The 19,801-nt window shown below is 39.5% G+C and overlaps 1 protein-coding gene across 1 annotated transcript in view; it reads left to right on the forward strand.

Moving 5' to 3' along the window:
- Positions 1-19,801, forward strand: part of LGR4 (leucine-rich repeat containing G protein-coupled receptor 4) — a 103,283-nt gene that overhangs the window by 1,161 nt on the left and 82,321 nt on the right. Inside the window, exon 3 of the mRNA XM_012725189.1 lies at positions 2-104. Coding sequence (XP_012580643.1) covers positions 2-104 — 103 coding nt within the window. The remainder of the gene's footprint in view (position 1; positions 105-19,801) is intronic.

The following is a 19,801-nucleotide window of genomic DNA, read 5'->3' on the forward strand; positions in this document are numbered from 1 at the left end:
CTCTGCGCGGCGCCCTGCAGCTGCGACGGCGACCGTCGGGTGGACTGCTCCGGGAAGGGGCTGACTGCCGTGCCTGAGGGGCTGAGCGCCTTCACCCTTGCGCTGTGAGTGCGGGCGGCGCGGGGTCGGCGGGTGGGGGGCGCGGAGGGGAAGTGGAGGGGGGCGGAGCCGGTGGTCAAGCCTTCCCCAACCCCCAGTGCCGCGAGGAGGGGGGCGCCGGTCACCTGTGTGTCTGGGTGCTTGGTACCCACTCCCGCGCCGCGGGCTTGCCAAACTTTGCCACTCTGAGTCAGACCCGTGAGTCGCTCTTTTCTCTAGACTCGGGGGGCACTAACCCAGCGCGTCTCCCACCCCCCAACTCCCAAATGGGTGTTCGGCCAAGGAAGAGTGTGAATCTGGAAGTGTTTGTCCCTGGCAGCCTTTATACGCGACCTTCCCTTCTCACGCGGGCCCCCATCTCACTTGGCAAGACCTTTGCAACTGGCCGGGGGTGGGGAGGTAGGGGGTGGGGTGAGGGGGTGAGGGCGCCTGCACACCAAGGCACGTTCGTTTCATGGGGAAGCACCTGGAGCTTTCTGGGTTCCAGCATGTGGGGAGAAGAAACACCTGTACCTTAATCAGGAAAAAGCACGGGCCTATCCCGGTACAGCGATCTGGCAACTCGGTCCAGTGCCTCCCTGGACTCACCAGCTAACGCCCAGGCTTCAGGGGCACGCAAGAAAGCCGGCAAAACAAGGGAGGGGGGAGGGAAATTACAGGTTTCTCTTAGTGAAAATACTCTTCTTACCCAACAAGGCCTTTTAAAGAAGGAATGCTGACCAGAATTTGAGGATGCTGGAAGAAATTCAAAGTTACAGAGCGTATGCTCTGCCCAGGGAGAAAGGTGGGCAGGAATTTTCTGCCTTACCTTAACCAGCGGAAATTTGCTTTTGAGCTGGCTAGTGTTGGAGCTGGTTCTGACTTCCAGAATCTTGTTGCTCAAACAGGTACCTGAGAGTTTAGACAGTCCCTTCAGGAAAGAAGAAGAATCTGAAATAGTTGTTGGAATTGGAGTTGGCAAATGCTACCAATAAAGAAAAAATATGTATTTAGTACAAGGCTTGGTATATGCTCTTGTTCTTCCTTCTGGTGCTGTGTGGCCATCTGAATGATGATTAAATCAAAGGCAATGAAAGAACTGTTGGAGAGGAAAAAGCCTTCGGAGAGGCCCTTGGGTAAAGGGAATTTCCTTTTACCTTATAGCTACTGAAAGTTACCTCTCAGGAATAAACAGTTTTAAAGGTGTAACAGAGCCTGTGGAGAAAAATGCTTTCCCTGCAGGTGGAGAACATTGCTGTTTCCAGGTGGGTGGTGGGAGGCGTTCTGCTTGTCACCTGCCCCTGAGGTTTCCTTTGGCCTTGCAATCTTTCTTTCATTGGCGTCCAGACTCCTCATGCTGCAGTTCACTTCCCCCTCCCCAACCCCTACCCCCAGTTTATATCGTTCAGTATACTGAAATTTACTATTTTTGACCCCCAAGGTGCATTAAGTGGGAAAGGGGAGTGGAAGTGGAAGGAAGTGAAGGAATGAAGAAACCTGGGTAGAGGATCTGGGTCTCTTACTTTCTACGTGTCCTCTTAAAACTTCTAGGGAATTCACACAGGGGAGGTGTCTACCTGAAACTTAAGTCAAGCTATTCTGATATAGAAAAGCATGCTTTTATTACTTTAACCAGTTGGAAAGAGCTTGTTTAGCACAGCCCTCAAGTTTTAATAAGTAGACTTGCCCTATAAGGAAAAGGGCTGTTTTACATTAGTACCTAAAACCACAAAGAAATAACCCATTTTTATGAGAGCACGTTCCTCTGTGGAACATGGGGCATCTTCCTTTAGAACTCACCAGAAGTAGTGAAATGCTATATTCCCAACCTTGAGCCTTACAGGAGTTGCTGCTCATGCTTTGGGGAACAGAAAAAAGAATGGGCACCGGTCCAGATTCCATTGCCCAAACTAGCATCATCTCAGCATCTACTGAACCAGGTTTGCGATGGGGAATGCCTGGCTTCCTTTTGTGACCTACAGATAGACTATGCACCCTGAAAACTTTATTTCACCCTAATATTCCATCATTTCACCCTCAAAATGTGTATTATACAAAATACCTGGCTTCCTTTTGTGACCTACAAGTAGATTATGCACCCTGAAAACTCTTTATTTCACCCTAATATCCTTCATTTCACCCTCAAAAGTGTGTATTATACCTATCAAAGGGCATTCCAAGGGCAGTGTATTTGCATTTTCAGAAACTAGCTCACAAGCCCTGTGGACTTTCAGAGGCGGGGTAGGCACTGTGGGATTAGATTGTCAGTGGCTGGCTGTCCAGAAGAAGCCTGGAGATCACTCTGGGTCTTTTTTGAGTACTTCTGATTTGCTCTCCCATCCTTGCTAGAGTGAGCCATGGTTAAAGATTTATGCCTACATCCACAGTCCTAAACCACCAGTTCCTAATCTGGAGTATGAATACCAGGGCCTTACACCCAAATAACAAACACAAAAATAGGGATGAAAAAGGTGAATCAAAGTTTTTATTTTTGTGGTATAGTATCTTTGGCATATTACCTTTACCTCTCCCAGGATACACCCCTCACTGGAGAGTCCAAGGCTGACAGAACTAAACTTTCTTTCACTCATCTTGGAGTCTAGAGAGCCTGATATGAAGAATCTGCGTCAAAGGTTGCAGTAAATATAAGAGGGGCAGAACTGGGGTTTAGAAATGAGATGTTCCCACACAGATTGCCATATTCAGCATTCTCCCATCTAGTCTTTTGTCCAGATCTGAGAAGGCCCCAGAGAGGATACCTGCTTCCTCTCCTGCAGGCTTGTTTAAACTTGTTCACTCCAACAGTGCCTTTTGCCTGCTGAAAGCTGCTCTGTCCGAGTCTGGGGGCAGAGGCAGATTGAATCCTCATTTTTGTTGACTGTTCCCATGTTCACACCATTTGCTGCACCTGTAGTGATTATTTATATTTTGCAACAGCGGTTCCAATCCTGTGCCACAATGCACTGATTTACCACAACTGACCCTGAGGTGTTTTAAAGGAAGTAACCTTACTGACTGGTATTAAGATCTTACCGTTTACATTATCAGAAGGATTCAAGGTTATTGCTATAGCGATGGTTCTAAGGTCACCCTTATTTGCATTTCATGATGTGAAAATGTGACGTGATGCTGTGGTGGACACGTGTCCTTTGGTCTGTGTGTGGGCCCCATAAAGTTGGGAACTGCAGACCTGCAACCCAAAGCAGGTGGCAAGTTTCCACATCCCAGATTAGATCTTTTTTAAGTCTTAAGATATGTGGCTTCAGGGAGGCAGTAAGTAATGGTGTGGCCTTGGGCATGTCATTCTACATTTTTTTTTTTAGTGACAGTTTCCTCATCTGAAAAATGAATTGGATTTACTAGGTTATGGCCAAGGCTGTTTAGAGCTTCCAGAAGTTCTCTACCTACTTTGATAATTCAGACATAGTTTTGGAACAGCAAGGTGGCCATAATGTTCTGAGTCTCTCCTACGGAGATGCCAGGAGCAGCAGAATATCCTCCAGTTGAAGTTGCACAAGCCTATTTCTTACCATTGGCTTGGAGGAGGAGTTCTTTGTGTTTAGAAGTGTGTGTTAGGAAATTTGCCATGGAGACTTGTTGCAGAATGCATGACTAGCTAAGGCGCTTTGCTGGGGTAGAATAGCCTTGCTTGTTTCCTGTGGGTATGGCTTAAGACTTGGAAAATAAAATCACTCTGTTTCAGTAATTTGGATACTGTACAAAAAGTTACTCAATGTCCTCACTTCCATATAATTATCCTAATCTCTCTAGCCTTCACTGTGAGTATATCCTGTGGCAGGTTATCGAGCTTTCTGCATAGAACTGATGCTTACCTGAGGGGCTTTGAATTTTTTTTTTTTTTTAATAGTCTGTTCCTTTTTCTTCTCCTTTTGAAGGCAGCAGCTCATAGTGTTCCCTAGGTATATTTTTTCATTATACCAAACACTTCTCTTTTTTTTTTTTATGACATCGTTTTGAAGTATTCTCCTATGTTTTTTCCCCCAATCCACCATATTTCTTGGCAAGTCAATAAAACAATAGCTAAAGGGTTATAATACCTTTTTGATGGGAGATTTTGGCTATCTCGTTTTTGAATTACTATCTATAAAATCTCAGTGTTAGTTTTTGTAGTGTGTATTCCATACATAGGAACTTTGTTTTGAACAAGGCCACCCTATAGACATCTTTAAGTAGAGCTTTTTATTTTACAAATCACTGAACCCTAAGGTTTTCTTAAAATGCCAGAAAGGAAAGCGCATTCTCCTAAGAACACGGAGCATTAGCTTCCAGATCTGTCAATAAGTCCACCAGTGACCTTGAGTGGATGACACACTTAATCTTTCAGGGCTTCCTTCTTCACCTGTAAAACAAGGAAGTAAACAACTCCTACTGGCAAGAGTTCTCTATTTAGTTTGATTCTGAGGGTTTGTATGCATTTCTCAGCTCTTCTCTGTTGTCTTCAGTTAGGTGTCTAAATTGTAGACTCTCACCATCCAGGAAACTTCTCCAGTTGTCCAGCTCCACTGGAATAATCTGCCAAATGGAGAACTTGGTGCCTCTCAAGGCAACAATGTGCTGGTGTCATAAACTGTCCTTGGGACTTGAATCAAGCATTCTCTCATGTTAGGGTTCTTAGGGCTTCCAGTATTTTATGATTTCCAGTTAAACTAAATGCTAATGACACTTATGGTATCACAAACATTTAACGTCCAGGCACTTGGCTCTTAACGTTAGAATAGTAAGGTAGCTTTTGACAACTTAATCTGTTAGGGAAGATCAAAGTTCTGTGCTGGTAGGTGGATCCAGGCAAGTTTAGGCATTTTCTTGGCCTATGTCAGTCTATCTCTCAAATTCTTATTTTAATCATCTTTATAATAGTGGAAAGTACTGACAAGTCTGGATTTTAGTTTCTGGTCTCCTTGCTTGTGCATATCCTTTCATCCCCATTTTTCTTATCAATAATAAATTGATACTGGACTAGATCATGGCTAATAATATCTCTCATGGCTTTCTTTTTTTTTTTTTTTTTTCCAAACTGTCTAGAATATTGAGTTGTAAGAATCACTTGGTGATTCACTGGAATTTTTCTAAGACTCTTTCTATATATAGAAAGCTAAACTTCCATAAAGCACAAGATGTTGTTTTACCTGGCTAAACAGCCAGTGTGTCTTTAACTGTGAGAAACATAACTAATGTAACTGAGAGTGTTCTTGGTAAGCCAGCTTTGCACTTATAATTTTTAAAACCGATTTCAAGGATTTGGCCTTAGAAATGTGGTCTCCAGCTTGCACTTCCACTGCCTCATGCACGTTTTGGTTTTGGGCAGTGCTCAAAACTTGTTTTCAAGCTGCATGTAAAAGAATATGGAGCATGTTTCCTTTCCCAACTTTGTTCAGTGTATTTTTCAAACATTTCAGGGTAATAATAAGCTCTAATTTAAAATTCTTTGAGTGAAGAAAAAAAAAATCGAAGGCAGTTAGCAAGTGAGTGCTCTAAAACAATAGCTGCCTTTCTCGACATTTCTTTTGTGCTTTTAAGCACTGGGGACCAGGTATCAACTCTATTGCCCGACATTGGGAGAATCTAGGAATCAGTGTGAGCATGATTTTATAGTTTGTGTTCATTGAATAACCTTTCAACTTTCTAAAGACTTTAGCATGTTCCTACTCAAATGCCCCTTTAAATGTCAAGGTGCAGTAGTACACTCGTGTTCGCCACCCACAGAGAGATACTTGTTATTAAACTTTGTATAGGACTGGGACTATTTTTAGCCACTTTCTTAAAATGTACTGCAGTGTTCTGTGTCTGTACAGGCCGTGGAGATTTCATGTTTGGGTGGTTGTTTTTAGTATCTGAAGCATGTTTTGATACCATTACATATTTGAATTGTCAAAAAGAAAAAAAAGGTACCGTTGGGCTCTCCCCTGAGGCATTATGCATTTCTTATTTTAGATGCAAGTGATTGGATTCAGGAATGCCTTCCTGACAGTCTAGGTCCAAGAAACAAACATTTAAAAGTATGTATATTGTTGTCATTCTCTTAGCTTTGTGTACTAAAGGCCTCATGGGAAACTCATTGAAAATCCCTGCCCCCTTTGTGGCATTATGTTGACCCAAAAGAATATAAGAATCTCCTTGTATGGACATGTAAGCCATAGATATTTTGGGAGGCAGCTGGGCCAAGACTGGGTGTATGTCTAGAGTCCAGGCCCTACTGTTGTCTGTGCTAGTGAGAAAGCATGTGTGGTGAGAGCAGACTTAATATATAGCAAGATATGTAGTTGTTCTTTATCCTTCATAGAGAATTTTTATTTAAGTATTCTAGTTCAAGAGAAGTCAAATGCTGTCCAAAGCCCCCTAAGTTATTTTCTTTCTCTATTTTTTACAGGAGGAAAATATAGCCTTTTATAAAATAAAGTTTTAAATATAAAGTTGACCATTGAAAGAATGAAAATCTCAATGCATCCTAGCAACAAAATATTGTTGATATTTGAATCAGGTATTAGAACTTGGTATCCAGAAGCATCATGCATCGGATTCTCCCCATTCCCATATATTTTTAAAGTTCTATTTGGGGAAATATCCCCACCTAAGTAGGGCAATGCCATAAATTTGACAGGGAGATGGAGCCTTTACCTTGCAACTGAGACACAGCTAAGAAATGTGCCTGGGATTGCTTCAGGTCTGACGGCTCTGTTCCCCTTAGGCTGTGGGGTGTCCCTGCACCCTGCTTCTTATAAATCTCTGAGTCACTCAGTACAAGTGATCACCTTGAAGCTTCCCCTAAAGAACTTGATCATTTGAGCTATTTTCCTAAGAAGGGAGATGGAAGTTATCATTCTCCCTCTCATAAATCTCATTCCACACTACTTGTTTTGAAGATATAGGACTAAAGGCATGCCTCAAGTTGGCAGTCTTTTCTCTGAAACTGTAGGGATTGATTAGCTTCTGGGTTTTCCCCATTTTCTAAAGGGTAAATTTCACACCCAGAGGCACTTGGAGAAACTATGGCGAATAGGAGGAGGGCTTGGCCAACTGGATTTTTCTTCGAAGAGAAGAGACCATGTTGTCTTGCTGGGAGAATTCTCCAAAGAGTGCCCCAAAGATCACTATTTCTCGAATCATATCTTAGGAACTTTTTTCTAAAGTCTATCTGCTTTTTGGTAGGGGTTGGGGTAGGCTAGGGAAGAGAAAGCAAATAATGTTAACTCAAATTTAGGTTTCGTGTGTTCTTGAGGAACATAGTTCGTGTGCTCCTCTGTTTTAGGCACTAAATTAATTCAGTCTTTGCATTTTCCAAATGTGTTCATTGTCCTGTGGATCTTTTTCAGCTTTCCTTATTTCATATAAATTGAAGCACATACAGAATTCTCATAATTTGATCAGTGTTAAGAAGGAAATATTAACTGAGTTGACTACATCTCATTTTTAAGTGTCAATTTTTTAATAAAATAATTTTAATAAAATGTATTTATTTATGCATACAAGAACTGGGGGGTACATGCCACAGGTGGAGAGGGGAGTGGTATGTGTGTGTGTGTGTGAGAGGATTCACCAGAGACAGAATGGAGAATAGGACAGGCAGATCTACTGAAATACACTGGTAAGGGGGAGCAGCAGACGGGACAGGTAAGGGCAAGGTCTGCCACACTGTGGGTCCCCTCCCTGGCTAAGGATCAAACTCTTGCTTGCAGTGGCTGCAGATAGCTCTGTAGAGCTGTGTTGTAACCTGTTGCACCACCAGGGAGGGCCCTTAAGTGTCAAGTTTTAAATAATTATGTGTTATGGTATTTAACCGTTTATCATAACCCAGTTTTCATTTTCTCTAAAGTATTACTAAAGTACTTAATCTCTTTGATTGATTCCTTTTTTTTTTAATCTTAATATTTTTCTATCTTTGTCCCAAAGGAAAATGTTCTTATTGGCTTTCTTGCTTTCCAAGGTCTCTTTGAGTCCATGGTCATGTCATCAGCTTTTTATGTCATTTTTGCTCTCAGCAATGTTCTTTTTAGGCATATATATATATTTTTTTTAATAAACCTTCAAAGATGGGTTTTGAGAGTAGACATGGAGATCAAGTAAGTCCTCTGAGTTCCTAAACCTGTGCACTTGGGCTTGGTCACACGCACACTTTGGGCACTGGCTTTTCCATCTGCTCAAGTTAGTAGCCTGATTGTACCACCTCATGGGTCATGGGCAGCAAACACTTTAGCATCACCTCTTTGAATGATAGCCCAGATCTGACTGACTGTCATTTCCTTGGGGAATAGCTAACGGTTCTGATGAAAATTGCTTATCAGGTTCAAAACCTGCTGTCATCTTCACAGGGGAAGCAACATGTTATGGAAGAAAGGTCCCTCCTCTGGTAAGTCCCAGTATAGAAGGAGGAGTATAGATGTTTTTCCAAGATACCTTATTCTTTTTTTTTTTTAATAATAGTTTATTTTTACATCATTTTGTACATTTTTTTCCCATCTCAGTTGTAATCTCCGTGTGTTTCCCATCACCAAGATACCTTCTTAGTGGCTAAGGAAACTTGGAGAGGAGTACCAGTCTCCCTGGAGGATCAGGTCAGGGGCAAGTCACCTTCTCTGGCCTTGGTCTATGAATTAGAATTGTTTCCTTGCAAAAGCTGGTCAGCTAGAAAGGTGCTATCCTCACAGGAAGTCCCATGTTCTCTTCACATGAATGTCTCTAAGACAGTGCCAGTGTGACCTTTAGAGATGCATTTTCTATGCTCAGACTCTGGAACTCTGAGAATTTTCATTAATAAATGCTTAAACAGTTATTTGGGAAATGTCACTTCTACTTCTGAGTTTGGAACCCCAACACTGATGAGTAGCTTCACATAAGGGGTGTCCAGTGGTTCCTCAGGTCGCTGCTCAGGGGAGGAGATGGACTCAGGACCAACGGTTCAGGTGTGTTGTTTCTTTGCATTATTTTGTTTCCTAGAAATTTTCACATGTAAGAAAGTTTTTCTTTTATATACTTTGGAAATGATGTTTTTACTGGTTATTGGATACCTGTATATCCTTTCTTCTTCTTTTTTACATTTGAAACTAATGCATGTATTTTGTGGATAAACAAAAGCTTATTATCTTAAAAGTAATTTTAGAACTAAAATCCTCTTGTTAAACTCTTCCATATTTCTAAAGTGATATGACATTCTTACTGAGCACAGTCATCAGAAGCTTTAAAACTGTCTTCTGGGTTTTCATTCAGACCTGATTTGAAAGTGAATTCCACAGCCAGAACAGCAGTTAATGGAGGCAGCGGTGCTCATACAGTCTCTTTAGGATGGCCAAGCAGTTCAGATACAGTTGTGCACTTTCTACCCTGGGTCTCTTTCTTTAAAAAAAAAAAAAAAAAAGTTTGAGATGTTTTTCCCATTACCATCTTGACATCTGCCTGGTTACACATGAATAGCTTGACCCAGTCCCTCAGCAGGGAGACTACCATGGCCTTGCTTTCAATAGCCATGTCACTGACAAAGAAAACATATGGAATATTTCATTCCTATCCTTTGCAAACAGTCTGGGGCTGTGAGGGCATGCAGAAGGCTCCACACTTCATGGTAGGTTGGCGAGTTTGAGCACTAACCACAGGCTCTGCTGCTAGCAATCAAATGTGTTTTCCAAAGCCCCATTATATTTTGTAGAAAGGAAATCTACTACCGGTTTGAATTCTGTGTGTTACCTGCATCCAGGGTGGGTACTTTAATCATATTACTGCAGCAAATGAATTTCTGTGCATGCATGTGTATGCGTGTGTATTTGTGTGCACAAGACAGTTTTTACAGGTTTGATACATGGTGTTTTTTGATGGATGTACATGCTGGGAACAGATGCTTGATTTCCAATAGAAGATGCCTGAGGACTGTCTGCCTTTATGTTTATCTTCTTGACAGTCCACAGAGTGGGGTGGATTGATTGTTCTCAGACCAGCCAGGCCCTGCAGCACTGATCCTGGAGGTTTCTATTGCAAAGTACTGGTCTTCTGCATGAGACTAGTTTGGGTTTGGCTCACATAAATGGCTTTGCTTTTGTGGTGTCTGAATCCACATTGTGAGGGCTCCTCAGCAGATGTGACAGAAGCCCAAAAGTGTGTAATCGAGGGGTAAATCAAGTGCTGTCTTTTCCAGATCTTCGTGTTAAAAGAATTTACCTCCCTGGCTGAGGTGGCATTTCAGCAAGAGAAAACAAAAACACACAGCCCTACAATATCAAAAGATGAAAAGATTCATGACTTTGGCAGAGGAAATAATGACATACATTTTCATCAGGGTCCTTTTGAAACCCCAAAGTTATCCAGGCCTGATTTCTACTTTCACTATTTTCTAGACATGGGAGATGGTTTTGACAGGAGTTGATGATTTATGTTAAAAGAAAGTAGGCTCCTGTTTTATCCCAGATATAGCTAACTATTTCAATTTCTGAGTTCATCTCATCTGGAACATAATTCTGATGAGTCTTGGTATCATTACCGAACACTAGCTGCAAAGCAGTGCTAAAAGAAAAGAAATCAGTGCCTTTTACATTTTCTCATGAGTGTGACTCCCTTTGCAGTTCTTGATTATAATAGATTTACTTTAAATTTGTTGGCTCTTAGAAAAGCATATTTTAAAAATAATTAGGTTTTATGGTTCTGTATATATAAATAACTTTATATGTGACTCCATATGCTTTATCCTAAATAATTCATTTAATTTTGTCTGTTCCATCCCCTGCCTTTAACTGACAATTTAACTGACCTTTGTTACTATGAATTCATTGGGAAAACGGTCCCACGACTTAAAATTCACCCTTTTTCAAGTACAGTTCTATAACCACCAGCAGTGTCAAGATCTACAACATTCTAATCACTCCCCTTGTGTACTTTGTCATCAACCCCTGGCCCCACTATTATTCCCTAACAGTCTTGGGTCTCTCATTTTGCATTTAGCAAAATGTCATATAAATGGAATGAAACAGAATGTAGGCACAAGACTACACCAAGAGTCTACCAGATTGTCTTATGAGTCAGTATGTAATATTCCCTTTTACTGCTGAAGAGTGTTTCATTAAATGAATGTGCTGCAATTTATCCATTCTTCAGTTGAGGGACTTTTGCCTTTTGCATTTTGGGCATACATCACAGAGAGATTTTGTATGAATCTAAGTTTTCATTTCATTTGTATAATAAAAACTTAAGCGTGAGCTGCAGGGTCATAGAGTAAGTATATGTTAATAAGAAAAATGTGGGTCTGGATTTTAATGTCTTAGAGCTGTAGTCAGGTTTGATATCACTAATTACTTAAAGCCTCAGCATGTTATGATATATGATATGAAAGCTTTTAAAATTATGTACAAAAAGCAGAGACTAAGTGAGAGATTATTTTCATGATGTTGTGAATGTGGTACTAACAGGAGCTGTTATAAACTTATTTTAAATGTCAGTACTTTCAAAAGAATGGCGTTCATAGCCCTTATTTTGATACCCAGCAACCCCCCAAGGACTCATGTAGAAATGGTCAGTGTGGAATGTTTTGCTTACAATGAAATAAACTTTGAATTATTGCTGTGTTCATGTTTGAATTTTTAAAAATGGAAATCTGGTGAGCAATAGCTGGTTTATTTGTGTATTATGCATGTAACACGTTTTGACTGTAATTTCTTCAGAGATCATTATAGGTCCTTGGCATGGTTCCCATTTTACAGCCGAGCAAACTGAGACTGGAAGGGTTAGGTAAGTTGCTCAAACATCCCAGTGAGTGGGGAATAATTGGTCTGTGAAGCTCAGGCATTCTTATTTCAGCTTGCCCATCTTGTAGTTTGCATGGTTGACAGAATTTATTAGAAGAGGAAAATTAAAAAGAAGTAACAAAATGTGGAGAAGCTACAGGTTGTTTATTACAGGGGACACATCAGAACCAAGAATAAAGTGTACTGAAAAGCCTGTACACACCTACATGTGTAGATGCAGAGAAGCTGTGACCCAGTTTAAGAGTAGCCAATATTCAAACATCTATTTAGGATGTAAAAATCATCTTTTATTCACAGCATGATGAAAAAGATCTCTCCCTTCGTCTCTGCTTTGTGTACATCATTTTAAAAGCTTCATATAATTTCTATGTCATTACTGTTTTTCTGTGTTGTGAGAATAAGTATGAATCATTTCGGCTTGCTTTTTCTTTCTTTTGTGGAATTCATGAGGGTTGTGTACAGGCTCAGATCCTCTAGAATAGGCACTTTCCTATTTCTAAGGACTGCCTTTCTGAGTGTGCTGCTTGAAACCAAAACCCTGAAGTAAATGAAAAAGCAGAGTGTGCAGTATGATGGTTTCCATATAGCTGCCCCCTTTCACTCCCTGGAATTTCCTGCCTCTCCTGTTGAAGATGTTTTTATAGGGAAGTCAGCGTAAAAGTGAATCACCCATGATCCTCCCCCCTTCTTTTGCCCCCCCCCCCGCATTTTATTTAGTCAACTTGGTATTAATTTAGTTGGTACTCTTCAGTTGACTCGAACACTGTGTTTGTTTATTGTATGAACTGATGTTTATTAAGCTGTTAATATTTTACAGACTAGATGGGTTCCTATTTGGATCAATGTGCCTTTTCCTTTAGCAGCTGGCCTGTTCCTAATTGAATCTGTATAGCTAACCTCATCCTGAACAGTCCTTTGCTTGGTGCTTTTTAAGATTGCCTTGTAGAAATATTTTGTTTTTGATTTCATGTAAGTTTCATTCTTCATTAGAAAGAGCTCGTTTATGGTCTGTCTTGCCATTCATGTAAACCATCATCACCATCTTGCGATTAACTTAGATGCTTCTGATAAAAAATGTTATCAAGATCAGCTATTTTAATAGTCCTGAATACTTTCTAAAGTACATGCTGTTATTCTCTCTTCTAGGGGTGGAAAAGCCACAGAGGGAGGGCAAGTAACATATAAAGTTTTGGGAATGAGTGTTGGATTTTGGTTTATCAGATCAGAATTATCTGGCTGAGTGGGTTGTATGACAGATGTCCTTTAGTGCTCTTCGTAGATGTAGTTATTCATTTATTGTGCTTGTGGTTGATATCATGAACTATATCATTGTATAGGAGAAGAATTAGATCCGGAGAGTTTTAAGCATTTTATGGTCTGCTTGAAGTGGTCTCAGTTCCGTAGAATGTATTTTTGAGTGCTTCTTAATCTTGGGGAGGATGAGAGGTGCAAAAAGGGAAGGGAAGAGCACGAATTACTAGAATGATGTATCACAGGTGCTATTGTGGCAGGAGAGCTCCAGAGACTACACTGTAGTAGAGGGGAGAAATCAACTACTGTCCCAAATTAACAATATGTATGAAAATAAATGTTAAAAAAAAATACAACTTGGTAAAAAAAAAATAATTCTTAAAGATCGTATGTATGGTCCTAAAACTTGTGTGTGTGTGTGTTATAGGCCCTCATCAAAGTTTGTTTCCATTGGGGGAACAAAAAGTAATTTCCCTTAATGATGTGTATTTGCACTTAAATGTTTCTACACTTATTTATTATTTTGCATCAATTATCACATCAAGTTCTTGCTAATATTTTTCAGATCTTCCCTCCTTTCTTTGTCCACATTTGTTACAAATTGGTAGAAAGCAGTTGACCTAGCTCAAATTTTCCATATAACAGGGAAGAAATCCAGTTACATGTACTTGTATATATACTGATAACCTTACAATATGCTAAAGACAAAACAAAGCAGAAGGAAGCACATCATCAGAATGTATGTACTTTTCTTAGGCTGTGTAAATCTTTAACATTTAATAAGACTTTTCACTTGTTTTATTTGATATAAACTTGTCAGACGATAAGATTTCCTTGTCTTTTACTGAGGCTCCTAGGCCCAATACTTTGTTAAATTGTTATTGTGTGATGGTGAATTCAAAAGTTTTCATGCAAATAACTATCAGTTCATGCTATTTTTCGAGAGCCTTATTTTCATAATGATTCGTGAAATTTATAGTATTTCAACTTTGATAATTGCTGAGATAGTATTTAAAACACTGAGTTATTCATATATTAAGTGCTTCATGTCTTAGGAGCCTTTCTCAATGCTAGGGATGCAGTATCTGACAACTTCCCTGCCCTCATAAAACTTACTGGCAGGGATTAGTGGCATAAGGTTGTTGATAGACAATCAAAAAATAAATACAAAAAATACATAAAAGGTCAGGTATTATTAACTACTATCATGAAAGATAAAATAAGATAAGGGGCTCCCTATTTAAGTCTGGAGTCAGGGAAATCTTGAATGGAGTTATTAAGGTAACTACTGCTTACGATTTTTCCATTAATATTGGAATATGAGACTATTTTTTTTAAAGATTTATTTATTTATGCATACAGAACTGGGGTACAGGCCAGAGATGTGGAGGGTGAGAGGCTTCACCAGAGACAGAGTGGGGAACAGAACAGGCAGATCGACGAAATGCACTGCTGAGGGGAGCAGCGGGCGGGTCAGGAGAGGTCTGCCACACCATGTGGTCGCCTCCGGGGCAGGCGGGAGTCGAACTCTTGCGGAAGCCGTCTTAGATTCTCAGTGCTGTGCTTTAACCCGCTGCGCCACCAGGGAGGGCCGGAATATGAGACTATTTTTTAAAAAATAATATAATAGTTTATTTTTACATCATCTTGTGCCTTTTTCTATCTCAGTAGTGATCCCTGTGGGCTTCCCATCACCAAATCACCCGTGTGCCATCACCATAGTCCAGTGCACTTCCCTCCTTGCACCATTAGTGATCCCATTTCCACACCCCACCCTCCTAAAATGTCTCTGGTAGGAATATGAGACCATTTTAAGCAACAGTAAAACAAGAATTAGTAAGTACCTATTCCCTAAGGACTTAATTCAAACATAAAGTTAATAAAATAACATGCCATAATAAAGTGATGAATTGATACAGTGAAATACTACACAATGATAAAAAAAATGTTTGATTCATGGAACAGCACAAATAGGTCTTGAATGCTGAATTACAAGAGGCTGTCTCAAGAAGCTATATAGGTGATTCACTTGAACACACTCTAGAAATGACAAAATGGAAGTGATAGAGAACATGTCAGTGGTGTTGGGGGTTAAAATGAGAAGACAGCAGGAGCAGTGGAGCAATGATTACAAATCTGTTTTGCTTAATGTTTAATATAAGTATAGTTGCATTTGTAGACTCCAAGCACAAATGAAGATGAAAGAACATCTCTGTGACAGTCTGTTTTATTTTTAGTTTCACAGCAACAAGAGTATGGAAAGTTCTCTTTAATTTTCCAAGTGGAAGTGAGTTTGTGGAATTGTGTTGATTTCTTGCAAGGAATTAAAACTGTTGCGCCACCAGGCATTGAAAGTATTAGTTCTAGACACGTCTTTAGTTTTTTCATATAGAATAATATGCCCATGCTTTTGGGGGGTGGTGATGGAGCACTTCTTTATGATGATTGTAATAATGAATACATGCTTGATGGTAGATGGGGTGGTACCAAAGTTAATTTTCTAGTTTAACTGATGTATTATGGTCATGTCGGATGCTGCTATTGGGAAAAGCTGGGTGAAGTTTACCTGACAACTCTACTCTTTCTGGTGAGTCTTAGATTATTTCAAAAAACAAACATACCAGATCAGTTTAGATTCAGTTTAGGCGGTGGTAGAATGTTAACCTGAGGTTACAGAACCAAAGTCTGAATCCATACTTTTAATTCTCAGGTCAACATTACTTTGCTCCTGCAGAGCACAACTGGTTTTATTTATTATAGAGTGATTGTTGAGAGATATGTGAGTGTCTCCATCTTTCTCCCCAGCTTCCCTCTTTCCCTCTGTATCTCTCCCTTCAGCTCTCTCTCTCTCTCTCTCTCTCTTTCTCTGTTTCTGTGTGTGTGTGTGTGTGTGAATTCTCTGTCTTGCAAGCATAGAAGGTGTGTAATATATGGAGTACACACTAGGTCAATCATTTAAGTGGTTTTTAGCTTTACATTTGAGTCAAATACATCTCTTGTTATGGGTATAGTTCATTCCTGAGTGCTTGTACTGTCTGAGTGGTATGGGGAATGATGTTGGATCTCTGCCTGTGAATTAGTAGCTGAGTGGTGTTTTACTTCTGATGATTCAGTATATTTGCCTTAATTGCTGGATTAACCAATTTCTTGCCTCCCACAAAAAGCACACACATTTGTATAAAGAGAGGATAAATGAATGAAGTTTTAGGGACTAATTTTTGTGGTATTTAAGCAACAATAGTGTAGATTACCCACAACTTTAATTTCCTTTCATGAGTCCTATAGATGGGCTTTGTCACCATTTACACTTGATTACTTCATTGTTAACCCCAGTGATGTGATTTAGCATGCAAAGACTTAATTATTCCTTTCTGGCCTAGTGAGAAATTTCCTTCCAATAATTGCCTCCACTGCCCTTTAGCCTCTTAAGCATTTAGTTTGTTTGGAACAACATGGTTGCTCAGTAAGCAATTCCGAGCTCAGCAGTGCCTGGAGCTGTCTTTGGGCCATAATTTATACCTTTGACATAGTGACTTAGGCCTCAGTTCTCCAGTGAGTTGAGGGGTAGATGCTCTTCATTGCTGTGGAGGCTGATGCATTTCTCTTGAAGTTGCAGGAAGAAAAGTTCAAGACTGAAGAGTACTGAACTGCTCTCTTGTGGCCTCCCTTTTTCAATGGGATATTTCCTTCTTTTAAGTGAAAGATGATGCCAGCTTTCGGAAATAAGATTAGAATCATTTTTTAAAAAACCTACGTATTTTTTTAAGAAGTGTTTTTGTAAGGCAGCCGCATGTATTCGGTTATAGTACAGAGACTTCATAGGTCACTGTAGCTTGTGAATCAGTCAGACGTACTGGGGGACGTGGAGAGGTTTATGCAGGGTTGGCAACGACAAGTCTTTGTTTAGCTTTTGATATAGGTGCAGTTGCATCCAGAGCCCTTAGTTAGGAATGGAGAGCAAAGCAACATTTTTCCGTGAGGAATTTATTTTATATTATTTCACAACAACAACATAGAAACTTCTGTTTCATTTTCCAAGTGTAAGTGTGTGAAATTGGAAGTGTTTATTTTCTGTGAAGAATTGAAAATATCCTGCTAGGAGGAATTGAAAATATTCTTTCTACCCAGCACTTTGTTCTCATAGACAATTTACCAGCTTTGTTTAAAACCACACTTTTTAGGGCAACATAGTTTTAGAGATTTACTGTGGAGGTCCCTATAACCAGCTTCAAAATTTTGTTTCTATTTCCTAAAACAATATTAACTGTTTCCATTTCTCTTATAGAAGGCTCTGTAATGGCATCCTACAGTTGTCAAATAATCTACAATAAACATTACTTACCAGTTTTGTTATTGAGGGTGCAGCTAGACTGCTAAAAGGATAAGCTCACATTTATCCCACTCATTAAAGATGTTTTTAAGGGAAGTATTTTATGTATGTAGCCAGGTTCTTTTAAAACAAACGTCTTGCCTTAAATATTAGTTTTTAAAAGAACCAATGCGTTTTGTTAAGAAATGGAACATTTACTAGAGAGATGTAGGTAACAAAACAGTTCAACTGTTGAAGAACTAGTTGGAAATCATAGCAGAAACAATAGCCCTTTGTAATAGATTTCTTAGAGTTTAAAATATTCAGCCTCATATAGACATTTGCCTCATGATTTCTGTATGTCACATAGCAAGTAACAGACCTTTGCTCATAAATGGTATCTTCAAAATTTCCACGTAGTATTAAAAAATCTATTTCTCTTAAGCTAAATGTTCTTGGGCTATGATAAATTCAACATTATTTTCTTTTAAACTCAGGAACATTTTAAGGATTTGTTGTGCATAAGTAAGCATGGATTACTTTGCACATAGCCAGTATGAATGGTATTATGCCTATTGTAAAGATAATGGAAACCACTTTTCTCTCTGATGAAGATAAGGAGACTATTGACACATAGTTTGATTTATTACTCTAACTTCATTAACTTAAATTAGATGTTCTTCACTATTGAGTCCCCTGCCATTTGCATACTCACAGAGAAATAAGAGAAACAACCAAAAATTTTCACAATGTGCTTTTATTCTCCTGTAAAAAAGAACTAGGATGCAGTAGTCTGCATGATGTTGCGAAATATAGGTATATATCTTCTCATGGAATTAACGAAAGGGTTTGGTTATGAACAAATGTGTAGCAAATCACTTTATTTCTGTACATTCTTTTAAATAAAAGAACAAGTGAACTACTAGATGATTTGTTTTGATTTCTATTTTTAAAATAGTAATGATTTCATTATGGTAGTTTTCGCTAGAGTACATTTAAACAGTAATCCTGTATTTAATGGTAAAGTCTTTGAAAAGACTTTCAATGGAAACAAAATGATTTGCTACATATTTGTTTATGACCCAAATTCTTTCAATACTTTCATGTATCAACTTGACTCTTTTAGTGCTCTAGAGAGCAAACAGTACCTGTTATCACAATTTATGGAGACCTGAGACCTGTGCTGTTTTAATGTGGAGAATTAGTAAGAATTATAGGGTTCATTGAAACATGAAATATATCGAAACTCTTGATTTCTTAGCAAATGAGACACATTGGTTGTATGTCTTTAAAATATTTGATAATTTAATATACATTGTTGAGAAAATGTGTATTAAATATATATTGTTATCAGTCATTGGCACAATAGACCCTATTGCCAAATGTCTCAAGTTCAGAATCACTTGTAAACTCTCTGAGGGCAGGAATCAAGTGTCACTTAGTATCTTTTTAGCTGTTCTCTGTAGACATTATATTTTCTTTTTAAAGATTTTATTTACTTATACATATAGAACTAGGGCACAGGCCAGAGGCATAGGGGCGATGAGAGGATTCACCAGAGGCAGTAGGGAACAGAACAAGCAGCTTAATGAAGTGTACACTGCTGAGGGGAGCAGCAGGTAAGACAGGAGAGGTCTGTTGTACCCTAACAATGGATCACCTCCAGGGCCAGGATCGAACTTGCACTAAAGTGGCCGTGACCAGCTTCTCAGTGCCCTCTAACCTACTGTGCCACCAGGCAGGGTTGACACTGTATTTTCATATATGCTGTGAATATCAAAGGTTTTGGAAAGATTGCCCTTGGAAATTGCAACTTAACTGGTGACATTTATTAATAAATCCACCTGCTTAGCAAAAAATGTATATTATTAGCATCGAGTATGTGCATAAGATTCTTCTAGCTGTACTACTGTATGGGAGCTCAAAGAAGGGGCAGTGGGATGGATGGTGGAAGGTTAACAGGTGACATGAACTGTTCTTTTAATGTTGATTAGGATCTTCCAGGCATTGGGCAAAAACTTGCCATTTGTTAGCTCACTTGAGCATTGAGACAACTGTACAGGAAATATACTCAATCTCCATTTTACTTATTTTTTAAAATATTTATTTATGTATACTGGGGTACAGGTCAGAGGTGCAGGGCCAGAGACTGGGGTGAGAGAATTCACCAGAAACAGTGGAGAGCAGAACAAGCAGATCAATGAAGTACACTGCTTAGGGGAGCAGTGGATGAGTCAGGGGGGATCTGGGTCACCTCCCTGGCTGGGGATTGCACTCCTGCTGCAATGGCTGTTATAGCTTCTTAGTGCTGTGCTCTAACCCGTTGCACCACCAGGAAGGGCCCTCAACCTCCATTTTAAACTGAGAGCACAAGATGTTTAAGTAACATGTCCACGGTCATATGTTTTATCATCTCTGTAAT

This window comes from Condylura cristata, unplaced genomic scaffold, assembly GCF_000260355.1.
Source record: "Condylura cristata isolate star-nosed mole 26May11 unplaced genomic scaffold, ConCri1.0 scaffold00015, whole genome shotgun sequence".
Lineage (NCBI taxonomy): Eukaryota > Metazoa > Chordata > Mammalia > Eulipotyphla > Talpidae > Condylura > Condylura cristata.